Source organism: Oryx dammah, unplaced genomic scaffold (genome assembly GCF_014754425.2).
Source record: "Oryx dammah isolate SB20612 unplaced genomic scaffold, SCBI_Odam_1.1 HiC_scaffold_21, whole genome shotgun sequence".
Lineage (NCBI taxonomy): Eukaryota > Metazoa > Chordata > Mammalia > Artiodactyla > Bovidae > Oryx > Oryx dammah.
This window is the reverse complement of record NW_024070205.1, coordinates 31,182,831-31,195,293: the sequence shown is the minus strand read 5'-3', so window position 1 is coordinate 31,195,293 and position 12,463 is coordinate 31,182,831. Positions and strand designations below refer to the sequence as shown.

Sequence of the window (12,463 nt, the reverse complement as noted above, 5' to 3'; positions counted from 1 at the left end):
TCCGCGCTATCTAGAGGCGCCGGCAGGGCCTGGCAGATTCGCGAGGGCGAAGAGGACCAGGAGTCCCTAGTGGGCAAGAGGACAGGCCCGCGCGGGGCGGCGAGCGAAGCCAGCAGAGCCAGCGCCAACGCAGGAGCTCGCTCCCGTCCGTGCCATGCGGGCTGCGGAAGGGCTCTGGTTCCGGCCCGGGTGTTGTTCTCCTCGCGGGTCCGAGCGCAGGTGCGCTCGTGTGATGGACAAGCTGGCGCGCAAGATCCAGGAGGTTTCTGCGCGGTGCGAGCGCCAAATTCGTTCTCTGTAGGATCAGAGAAGTTCCTAATCGCCAAGTGAGGGCCTCGCTGGAAGCATGTTGCCGGACTTAGCCAAAAGACAAACGAAGAACAACGAATATTTATTCATACTCTATGTATAGAATATAATATACGTACTATGAACCATATTTCATATTCATGTGTGTATACAAATACATGAATACAAATACACAGATACATAGGACGACACGTTTTAACTTCAGACAAGCGGATAGTTTTTAAGCATATGTGTCACGTAGTATTGGGGAACATATTTATCCTAGAAAATGATTCGTTGTTTATCTAAATTCAGCTGTAGTGCACTTTCTGCATTTTTATCTGGCAACCCTAGTTGGAGGTGACTTCCCACACGCGAGCACCGGCGGAAATCCCGGGTAGGATGAAACACCTTGTCTCCTTTAAAGCGCGGCTGCGCGCGTTGGGCGGGGTAGCGAACTACAAGCCCCACAATGCCGCGCGTCACCCGGGGCTCTGACTGGCTGCGGCACCGCCCTTCCGTCACTTCCGGTCGCGGAGGGGCGGTTGCGGCTGGCCGGGCCGGCGGGGCTTGGCGGGCCCCCGGGTGCAGCGGCCGCCATGAACTTCTCCGAGGTGTTCAAGCTCTCTAGCCTGCTCTGCAAGTTCTCCCCGGACGGAAAGTACCTGGTGAGCGGCTGCCGGGCCTGGGCCGAAGGCGCGCCTTCCGCGAGGAGGCGCGTATCCGCACGGGGCGGCGAGGAACCAAGGGGGTGGGGCGTACCTGGGGCCCGGAAGGAGGTAGCAGGTGTGGGCCCCGGGGAGGTGACCTGGGCAGTGGTTCCGAGCAGGGTACCTGGACACTTGCTGAGTTCTGGGAACCCGGGAAGCTGCCTGCACCTCGGTTTCCATCTGTTAAAAGCAGGTAAAGCAACGCTGTCTTCACAGACTTGAGGACACAGTAAACGTGGACTCTTGTTCAGTCTCTCAGTCGTGTCCGACTCTGAGACCCCCATGGGCCGCAGCACGCCAGGCTTCCCTATTCTTCGCTATATCCTGGAGTTTGCTCCCTTGAGTCAGTGATGCCATCGAACCATCTCATCCTCTGTCATCCACTTCTCCTCCTGCTCTCAGCCTTTCCCAGCTTCAGGGTTTTTTTCTAATGAGCTGGTTCTTCGAATCGGGTGGCCAAAGTATTGGAGTTTCAGCTTCAACGTCAGTCTTTCCAATGAGTTTTTAGGGTTGATTTCCTTTAGGATTGACTGCCCTGATTTCCTTGCTGTCCAAGGAACTCTTAAGAGTCTTTTCCAACACCACAGCTCAAAAGCAGCAGTTCTTTGGTGCTCAGCCTTCTGTATGGTCCAACTCTCACATCCATACACGACTACTGGAAAAACCATAGCTTTGACTATAAGTTGTTGTTTGTTTGTAACAAAAGGCAGGTATATAGTCCTGTTGGCTATAAAACGGTGCAGTGCTGCAACTAACTGTTGTCACCTTTTCCAGCCCCCTTCAAGGGTCTCTACCACATGCCAGATGAATGACTTAGGTAACTAGCATTCTGTGCTCAGATAAAGAGTGGTCCACACTCCTGGTATCTGAGTTGCTCATTCCATGGATGGCAGAATGGTTCTCACATCACTGAGCTCTCATACATGAAATGTAAGTTTTGAAATATACCAGTATGATCAGTGTACATTCTCAGAATCTTGGGGGGAGATGTGGTGGGTGGGTGATAATTGGCATTGGGAAGACATTAAGAAAAAAAAATGCTTTTTAAAAACTGTACTTATTTTCATTAACTATTAACTGATGCATCCTGTTTTGTCTTTTCAGTCTGAGCTTTGTTAACATTACATTTGTCCTTGAGGATGGATGTATTAATAGCTCAAATTACATGTTTACCTTCTTTATGGAGGTTTTATTCTAAATCACATAGTATGGTATTCAGCTACAAAATACAAAATACCTTTAGCTTAAATGGCACACCGAAAACCTTGGTATACTTTTCAGAATACTCCCCAATAAGTTTGTTTTTTGGTCATTTATGAAACTTTTCTGGTGGCTCAGCTGGTAAAGAATCCGCCTGCAATGTGGGAGACCTGGGTTCGATCCCTGGTTTGGGAAGATGCCCTGGATAAGGGAAAGGCCACCCACTCCAGTATTCTGGCCTGGAGAATTCCATGGACTGTATAGCCATGGGATTGCAAAGAGTCTGTACACAACTGAGTGACTTTCACTCACTGACATGAAACTTCCAGTGAATTAGGGAGACAAAGATTACATTTCCTCATTTAGTTATGGTACATTTTAGTTTTACATTCTGATTAAAATTGTGAGCCTAGGTAGTATTGTTACTGGAACCATGTTCTTCAAAGCTCTGTCCTAAAGGCTGAGAAAAGTAGGGCCATGTTGCCATTTTTAACATCTTGCAACAGATTTGATACAGTTTTTCCAAGTGTTGCTACAGACATTTCATTTTACCAGGAGTTTGTGGTAACTGATCACAGCTTTCAAAGCCACAAAGTGAAAAAATAAGCAGGGAAAAAAGAAAAAAAGCAGGATATTTGTTCTAATCAGCAGTCGATCTCACACTCTTTTTTTCCCCAGGTGGAACTCATTGGCTTTTTAAAAATGAAAGTTCATAAAACAAAAACCTAACAATCCAGTTTGAGGTTGATAAGTACCAACATGAGGCAATTAACATTCAGAAGTCAGTTCTTGATTTTTGAATGATGATGCGCTCTCTGGTTAATAGATAAGTATGATCAGTCATAGAAGTCATTTGCTTGGATTTGGATATTATTAACAGATATGGACATAAAGTAACTGTATCTTTAAGAACACTATATTAAGAGTTAAATGTTTCCAAACTCAGGGTTAGGAAAATGTTAATGGGTGTGTAAGAAACCCCCCAGCCCTCCCTCTGTCAATCCCTTTTCCTCTCAAACGACTGCCATACTGAACACTTCTGAAACGTCTGGTCACCTACTATGTGGGGTTTTCCCCACACCAAGCAGTTCTCCCCAACACCAGCTGGGTGTCCTACAGTTTGACTCCGTTTTGACACTGTCCACCTGGAGAGAGTGCAGAGCCCACAGGTGGAGGGCTCAGCCCCACAACACTGCCCTCCACCTTTCAGACTGCAATTGAAAGTCCAGGTTGTCACCTTTGCTCCTGACCAACTGGACGTAGGCTCCATGACCTCCTCTTTGGGTTCCATTAGTTTGCTGGAGTGACTCATAGCACTCAGAAAAACAGATTTACCGTATTATTAAGGGGTGTGATAAAGGAACAGGTGAGCAGGCACATGAAGAGATAAAGAGGGTGAGATCTGGGGGTCTCGAGTGCAGGAGTTCTGTCCCCGTGGAGCTGGTAAAGAATCTGCCTGCAGTGTGGGAGACCTGAGTTTGATCTCTGGGTTGTGAAGATCCCCTGGATAAGGGAAAGGCTACCCACTCCAGTATTCTGGCCTGGAGAATTCCATGGGCTGTATAGTCCATGGGGTCGCAAAGAGTCAGACACAACTGAGTGAGTTTCACTCACTTACCCTCCCAGGATGTGGGTGTTTCATCAGGAGCCTGTGTCAGGACCTGTGGGGAGACACCAGTGTGTATTATCTATTCTCTCATCACAGGTAGATAGACATTTATGACATGTCCTTACACTTGCAGAATTTCAGACCTGTATATTGACTTTCTGTTGGTTTGGGTCCAGGTTAGACACTGAACCAAAGGGAGCTGTATTCCTTGATCATTCTCACCAGCAGTCTGCAGCCCCCTCCTCACGCCTCACACACAGCTTGTTTGCAAGTGGTAGAACCAGAGGGGAGCTGGTTGTTCTCAGAGGGCCTTTGCCCAGTGCCATGTCCTGCTTTAGCATTTGTTATGCAGTGAAGACAGGCACAGAATGACGCCGGTAGAGTTCTGCAGTAATACTTCCTCCTGGGGCTTAACAGCTGGGCACCTGGTTTTACATTTACGCTTCATCTTTCTGCTAACTCATCTTTGTTCGGAATAGGCTGTTCACACGGTAAACACAAGACCATCTAGATGGAAAGCGTGTGTGCACGGAGAGGAGGCAACCATCCTGAGTGGAGGGCACGCTGCCATCCCAAGAGCACACTGCCGTCCCAAGAGCGCCCTCCTCTGGAGCCCACCCGCCATGACCTCTCTCCCCCTCCAGGCTTCCTGCGTCCAGTACCGGTTGGTGGTCAGGGATGCGAACACCTTGCAGATCCTCCAGCTATACACGTGCCTGGACCAGATCCAGCACCTTGAGTGGTCGGCCGACTCGCTTTTCATCCTGTGTGCCCTGTACAAGCGGGGGCTCGTGCAGGTACCTCCGGATGGATTTCCCCCCTCCCCCTAAGCACAGCCCCCACCCAGGGCCTTGTTCTGTGCCCTGCTGGTATGGAGGAAGAGGCTGCACAGGTCAAAGCCCATTTTCTTTTAACATTATAATAGTGCTCTAATAGTTTAAGTACTTTTAAAAACAAGAAAGCATGTATATGTCCTTGATCTGTAACCTAGTTCATTCTGTAACAGGAAGTGTTCAGCTAGCAGCCCAGCTGGTTCCTGTGTTTAGGGAGTGCTGAGATGTGTCTTGTTATAGACCCCACACTTAACTAAGTGAGGTCTCAGACAGCAAAGGGAATAAACCCTTCGAACCACAACAGAGTGACGTCACTGAGAAGTGTGGTGCAACCCAGGACCTGTCCTTCACACTGAAGGATTCTGAGAGTTTGCCCATCTTTGCTTCCATGCAGTCACCAATTGTTCTTAAGCCTGAGTAGCAAAAGGATTCATCTCTTTTGTGAGTCCAGGTGTGGTCCTTGGAGCAGCCAGAGTGGCACTGCAAGATAGACGAGGGCTCGGCGGGGCTGGTGGCCTCCTGCTGGAGCCCCGATGGGCGCCACATCCTCAACACGACAGAATTCCATGTGAGTGGACACCCCAAATACCTGCCTCAGCCACAGGACAGTCACCCCTCACCCCTTGTCCTGATCACTTGGGAGGATTGGAGGGAGTGGTCTAGCGGGGAGGATGTATGCCATAAATGGTTAGAGCATTATAAGCCCATGAGTGTTGTTATGTAATCTTTTTGCCCAGTTTTAATGAAAAAGGGTTTTTAAAAAGAACATCTCAAATTGTATCTTTAAGGATTTAGACAGGTCCTTTGATTCAACAATAGAAAAGAACTTCAGTGATGCGAAGAGCCGACTGGTTGGAAAAGACCCTGATGCTGGGAAAGATTGAGGGCAAGAGGAGAAGGGAGTGACAGAGGATGAGATGATTGGATGGCATCACTGTGTCAATGGACAAGAGTTTGAGCAAACGCGGGGAGATAGTGAACGACAGGGAAGCTTGGTGTGCTGCAGACTGTGGGGTCGCAGAGTCGCAGAGTCGGACACGACTTAGGGACTGAACAGCAACAATGCACGAATTTACATCTTTCCCTGGAGACGTCTGATCTGTGTGTCTCTAACCTCCTCATTCATTTGCTCCTCAAGCCTTGGGCTCCCTTGGGATTCAGGACCCTGGGCAGGAGCTCTGAGTGGGAAGAAGAACCTTTGACATCCAACTGTAAATTAGAGACAGCTTGGGTGGTGTGCCTGTGCCTCCCAAACACATCACGTCAGGGGACTATGGGGGCTTTGGATGTCCTGGTCCTTCATTGGCACAGCTTCTTCCAGCCCCTGCGTGTGATGTGCCTGCAATGGGTCCCCCAGAAATCCTCTGCAGAGCCTCCACTCAGACAGTCAGGCCACTCCCTCTTCCTGCTGACCCCAGACCCAGCCACCTAGCAAGGCAGGGCAACTCACCCGCTTCATTGCTTCAAGAGACTGGGGCGCATCTTGTGTGGCTTTCTCTCCTAGGTGTGTTTCTCTGAGAAACATTTTTAGGTTCGCTACTATATGAAAGCTTTGACTGTAGCACCCCTGGCCTGTTATCCGAGGGCATGCCTTCTTGGACCCCTGGATGCTGAATCCCCCAGAAATACTGGGCCCTCCGTGGACTGCTGTGCCTGCAATAAAGCTAAATTTATCAGGCAGAAAGGGGTGCTGACTGTACTTTGAACTAAAATGCACTGATATTTAATTTTGTGTCACTCAGATAATACTGTCACAAAATGAAAACCAAACACTAAGCCCGTTAAATTTAACAATTGTGGGAGTTCTCTGCTGGTGCAGTGGTGAGGACTCAGCACTTTCACCTCCGCGTCCTGGGTTTGATCCCTGGTTGGGGAACAAAGATCCTGCAAGCCAAATAGCACCACCAAAAAAAAACATTTAGCAATTATAGATGTGAGTTTGACACACTTCTTCAGACAGAAAACACCGTGGAACTCCTGATACTTTTACTTCAGTAAATTCTCTTGTTTGGGTGCGGGCAATCTGGACCTAAGTGACTCGCAACAGCCTTTCCGAGAGTGCGAAGTTAACGCTGTTTCCTTTCTCTTCCTCCCCCTTCCCCTGCAGCTGCGGATAACTGTGTGGTCCTTGTGCACAAAGTCCGTGTCCTACATCAAATACCCTAAGGCTTGTCAGCAGGGTGAGTCATTAGAGCTACTCAGAGGCCATTTCTCTGTAGTTGTTTGGGGGTTTGGAGACCTTTTTATCCTGGAAAATTTCAAACACAGACAAAAGTATCCTCAACTGTATTTCAGCTCATAGCCAGTCTTTTTTCTTTATATCCACCCCTCCTGCTGATTGTCTTAAAGTACATCCTAGATCTCCTAGTACTTCTCTGTAAGCCTTCCCCCACCTGTGTCTCCAGAAGAGCAGGGCTTCCCTGTTCTGTGATCACAACTACTAAAGACAATGTTTAACAGATGTCAAAGAAGGGTTTACATGCAAATCCTGTATGTCTGTCACAGAGCTGGGTGTCAGATCCTTTCTTGTTTGCGTTAGTCCCAGGACCCCACCCCACACAGCGGATTTTGAAATGAATCCTCTGTTGACTTAACTCTGAGCTCTGTAGAGGGGAACGGTGACCTTTCCCATCCATACATCTCAGAGGAGGGACGAAGGGCGTGTGTCCACTGTGCCCTCAGTTAACTTCCCACACGCGTTTAACTGAACCTGAGAGCTCGTCAATGCCCCACTCCCGAATCATGAAATTACTTGATTGTCTTCTAGTTAATAAACAGAAGGAAGCATCACATGATTTGAGAGGTTTTTCTGTTCTTTCTCTTGCCATCAGCTCACATGTGAGTGAAATGCAATCGTTCATTTATTTTTTGTTTTCATAGTTCGTATGTTAGTGTCTCTCCAGATGACACGCACGCTTCTTGGTGAAATAGCAGCTCTGTCACTTAGGTGTTCTCTTGAGGTGTGAAGTGTGGCTGAGGACTCAGTTCACCAATGTGGACCTGAAAGGGACAGTCTGACGTTTCAGCCAGATTCTCACGTTAAATTGACTTCTTCCAAATTTAAATTCAAAAGTAAAAATAGGAGCTGTGGTGAGGAGCCTGCGTTGACCCAGCTGTGCTTCTTGCAGTTGATTTCCTGAGAACAGAGCATCCCGTAGGGCTCCGCACTTCCCAGTTACATTTAGGGGCTCATCAGGGCTCAGGGCGCCCTGTGTGTCTCACAGGTTCTCTATACGTCAGAAGCCTGATCGAGGGTGTGGGGACCCTGCCTCATGTGCCCACACTCTGCTGCAGACTCGGGGTCTGTGTGCTGCGTCCCCTCTTCAGACCTCTGCCTTCTCTCTCTCCTTCCAACGTGAAGACTACTGCTTCCCGATCCCAGGACCTCTCCCTCTTCTCGGCAGGAATAACCTTCACGAGGGACGGCCGCTACCTGGCACTGGCAGAGAGGCGGGACTGCAGGGACTACGTGAGCATCTTCGTCTGCAGTGACTGGCAGCTGCTACGGGTGAGGCGCACACCGGGAGCACCGTGACCCTGGGGCGGGGTGGGGCAGAGGTACGTTCTTGAAGATCCCAGGGGCTCTTCCAGGTGGTGTGAGAAAGGCAGCTCCATGTTTTCAAAAGTGGGTGCTGCCTGTTGCCCCATGGCATGCAAACGGGCAGATGTTCACAGGATCCGGTGAGACCACATGGGCTCACAGAGTGTTAGCAGTTAACAGTCCCCCAGATGGGAGCCACTAGGCTTGTTGGCTCAGTGGTATTAGCGTCCATGTGCCCACCTCAGGAGGAGGAGTGAGCTGAAGGTTAATACTGACCACGTGCCTGGATGGGCAGGAGGCTGGGCTGGATCCTGGATGCTATTGGATGGCAGCCTCCTTGACCACGGCAGTGATGTCCTGGGAGGGTCTCCCCTGAGCTGATCTTAAAGGGGTGAGACTCAGCTGCACGGAGGCCTGAGCCACATCGTGGCTGCATGTTGCTTGCCCTGTCATGGCAGGAGGACACAGCTGTAGGTGTTTCTGCTCATGGCTAGATGAGGAGATTAAATACTGTTTTAATGCATCAGGTGTGAGATAGATGTTCGTTATTTGTTGAAGAAAATGTTCTCAATGTCATCTGTTTCCCCCCGTCCGCCTGGGAAGCACTTTGACACGGACACTCAGGACCTGGCAGGGATCGAGTGGGCCCCCAACGGCTGCGTGCTGGCTGTCTGGGACTCCTGCCTGGAGGTAGGGAGCCCGCTCAGGACGCACTCTCTGCGTGTAGCACTGTTGTGTGTTTCTCACGCTCTCTGAACGCCTCAAGCGTGAACTCTGCCTTTTTCAGATGTTGAGCCGAGGAGCTTTTATTACAAGTCTTTAGATTTAAGACCCAGCTTCCCCTTTTCCACAACGTTCTCTCTGCTCCTCCAGTACCATCCCCGTCTCCACTTCCTGCCATTGTGGAGGAGGGCAGGGTCCCTGCCTAAGTCTCACTCCCCTGGGGAGGCCGCCTCGCACGCCACAGGTTCAGTGATGCCCTCACTGTCTCTGCAGTACAAGGTCCTGCTCTACTCCCTGGATGGCCGGCTGCTGAGTGCCTTCTGTGCTTACGAGTGGTCCCTGGGCATCAAGTCCGTGGCCTGGAGCCCCAGCAGTCAGTTCCTGGCGATCGGGAGCTACGATGGAAAGGTGGGAGGGGGCCTGTGGGGCAAAGCCCATGCACAGCCAGCGCCCTGGAGGCTCTGACCATGTGGTTCTCCCAGGTGCGGATTCTTAACCATGTGACTTGGAAAATGATCACGGAGTTTGGGCATCCTGCAACTGTCAATAATCCCAAAATAGTAAGTCTGGAAGTGTGTTTGAGGAAGGGATAGAAAGCTGCTCTTTCACTTTACGCTATCAGTGTAAGTGCTACAGGGGCTCACGTCCCCATGGTCTTCTGATGCTGAAACATTCTAAACGCAGACGTTCCCGTGGCCCTTGTTTCTCTCGCCATGTTCCCAAAGGGTCCCAAGTGGTGTCCTTCCCAGCCTCCTCCACCGCCAGCCCTGTGACTCTGGGACCAGCAGTTCTGGGCCAAGCAGAGATCAGCAGGTGGCTTCTTCCCCTTGGAGCCTTCCCTGGGAGGGTGGGAAGGCTGCCTGCCAAGAGGCCCTGGGGCGGACCTCGGGAGGAAGTGGTGCAGGGTCTGGGGAAGAGCGATTCAGGCAGTGCGAACAGAATAGCAATGCAGAGGCCCTGAGGAGGGATTGAGCTCTGTTTATTCAGCAGGCCCCTGACAAAGTGCGGGAAACCATAGGGACCCAGACAGACAGCCTTTCTTGGGGCGGGGGCGGGACAATGGGAATGAGGGCAGACACCCCGTCCTCGGGGCAGAGATGGGGGCAGACACCTGGTGAGTTGCCCGCAAGTGAGGGACCCAAGTAAGACAGGTGTGGGGTGAGGAGGAAGCAGGGGGTGGGCCACTGTACAGCCCTGGGGTCTGGGTGGGTTTCTGGGGAGCCTGTGAGTGGGCGGACGTCCCGACATGGGCGGTGACTGGAGGACCCACTGGAGGTGCAGGAGTGGAACTGACATGAGGCCTCACAGGGTTTGCCTCGGGTCCTTTACCCCACGGCCGTTTGTCCTTCCCATCTGGCGGCCGCTGGTGACACGTGCCCCGACCCTGGCCTGTCACCTGTCCACTGAAATGCCGGCTGCAGGCGGGACCTCGTGGAGAAGGTCCAGGAGGGCACAGTGAGGGACCACGGCCACACGTGCTGCCCAGGCCCTCTCTCTTCCAGGTGGTGTACAAGGAGGCCGAGAAGAGTCCGCCACTGGGCCACCTGGCCTTCCCTCCACCCCGAGCAGCGGCCGGGCCTCTGACGTCCTCAGAGAGCAAATGTGAGCAGCTCGGCCGGTGGTGCCGCCCTTGTCTTTCTCCCTTTCCTTTCATTATAAGAAAAAGCCCTCTTGGTCCAGGGAGACTCCAGATACTCCCTTTTTTCCTTTCAATCCTTTTCCTCTCTGGTGATACCTGGTGGACAGTATCCTCATCTGAGAGCCAGAAGGCTGCTTGGGCTCTGGCTCTGTGGATTGAATTCACGCCCTGGGTCTCCTGATTGTTGGCTGGTCCTGAGAGGACTTTTTTTTAATGAATGCTGACCTTTTCTTGGGTGAGTGGGAGGCCATCAGAGGGCTCAGGGAGGAGCTGCAGCTGCATCTGGGGCGCAGAGGTCACTTCTGGTTCAGTTTCATCATAAAGTGGGAGTAATTGGGGCATCAGAAGAGCCACTGGACCTGGGCCGACCACCAGGCCCTGTGGTGTTGCCTGGCCTATCACAGCTCTGGGACCACAGCCTCGCGTTGGAGGGCAGGCCTGGTGCCTGCACAGCCCTGCCTTCTGTCAGACCCTGCCTGCCCCTGCTGGCCTCCTTGCTCCACGGGTAGTTACACTCAGCTCCTCTCCTGTTGCGGGCAGCACCTCAGACCCAGGCCGCTCGCCCATGGGGAGGCTCAGGGCGCTTTCTTTTCCTACCCAGATGAGATTGCCTCGATGCCGGTCTCCTTACAGACCCTAAAGCCGGCCGCTGACAGAGCCAACCCCAGGATCGGCGTCGGGGCACTGGCCTTCAGTCCTGACAACTACTTCCTGGCCACGAGGAATGGTCAGTGGCCCGTCCCATGTGTGCTGTCCCCTTGTCAGCCTCCTCCGGGGCCTGGGCCTCCCGCGCTTGCTTCTCATTCTGCTGCTGCTGGCAGGGTGGACATCCTGCAGCGGTAGTGTCTGGGGCCCATCGCCCCATCAGAGCAGCAGCCACTCAAGCCCAAGCCTCCGCGCCCTCTGCTCCATGTTTGGGAAAGAGCAGGGCTCCAGGCCCACAGGATATGCCCCCTTTCCCGCCCCGGCCCATGACCCTGGGGAAGATGAGCATCCTCACTGGTGAAAGGCTGGGGGCTGGAGCAGAGCAGTGAGGAGTGAACGTGAGCCTGGGTGCCCCTTCCTCCTCAGACAGCGTCCCCAACGCCGTGTGGATCTGGGACATCCGGAAGCTGAGACCCCTGGCGGTGCTGGAGCAGCTTTGCACTGTGCGCGCCTTCCAGTGGGGCCCACAGCAGCCCCGGCTGGCCATCTGCACGGGGGGCAGCAAGGTGTACCTGTGGTCGCCGGCAGGCTGCGTGTCGGTGCAGGTCCCCGGGGAAGGTGAGCGTGGGCAGGGACACAAGCAGATGCTCTGGGGAGGCACCTGCCCGTGAACCTCGGGGCCCACCTGCTGAACTTCGGGACTCCAGCTGGGTCACCCTAGGACTCGGGTCTCCCCTAACCTCTGGCCACCTGTCTTCTCCAGGTGACTTCCAGGTGCTCTCCCTGTGCTGGCATCCGAGCGGGGACTCTCTAGCCCTCTTGAGCAAGGACCACTTCTGCCTGTGCTTCCTGGAGATGGAGGAGGGGGTGCGTATGGCCTTCGGGCAGCGGGGCAACTGTACATAGGACCCGGGTGTGGTCAGGCCCAGATGGCGCACACTGGCCATGGGACAGAAGCAGAGCATCTTGGGCGAGTTTTCCTTCCAGGGCCCAGAGGAAAGGATTTGCTTTCATTTTGCTATAGCAAGGTGTTTTTGTAAATATCTATGGAATAAACTAATTTTTGTTATTTAAAATAAATATTTGTTCATTTATAAAATGGCTAATGCTTACTTTTTTAAAAGGTTTAAGTCACAGGAAAGTCTTCCAGGTCAGTTTTATGTTTGGGGTTCACTTGTCTTAGGGGAAGTAACTGCACCCCAAGTGGCCAGTCTCCCATCCCACCTCACCCTACCCTTGACACAGGACCCGCTCTGCAAAGAGCCTCTGTTCCAT

General features: G+C 52.3%; 1 protein-coding gene across 3 annotated transcripts; it reads left to right on the top strand.

The window, feature by feature from the left end:
* The first annotated feature begins 817 nt into the window (after positions 1-817).
* Positions 818-12,287, top strand: WRAP73 (WD repeat containing, antisense to TP73). Of its 3 annotated transcripts, none has more exons than XM_040264185.1 (12): positions 818-956; positions 4,452-4,604; positions 5,092-5,208; positions 6,748-6,820; positions 8,045-8,148; positions 8,785-8,871; positions 9,178-9,312; positions 9,387-9,464; positions 10,407-10,506; positions 11,145-11,270; positions 11,615-11,806; positions 11,952-12,287. In XM_040264185.1, exons 1-12 carry the CDS (start codon positions 888-890, stop codon positions 12,092-12,094), a joined length of 1,377 nt encoding a protein of 458 aa, XP_040120119.1. In that variant the 5' UTR covers positions 818-887; the 3' UTR covers positions 12,095-12,287. The 3 variants fall into 3 exon arrangements, with proteins under 3 accessions (XP_040120119.1, XP_040120118.1, XP_040120120.1); XM_040264184.1 differs by lacking the exon at positions 818-956 and adding an exon at positions 2,333-3,903; XM_040264186.1 differs by lacking the exons at positions 818-956; positions 11,615-11,806; positions 11,952-12,287 and adding exons at positions 2,333-3,903; positions 11,365-11,606.
* Positions 12,288-12,463: the final 176 nt, after the last annotated feature.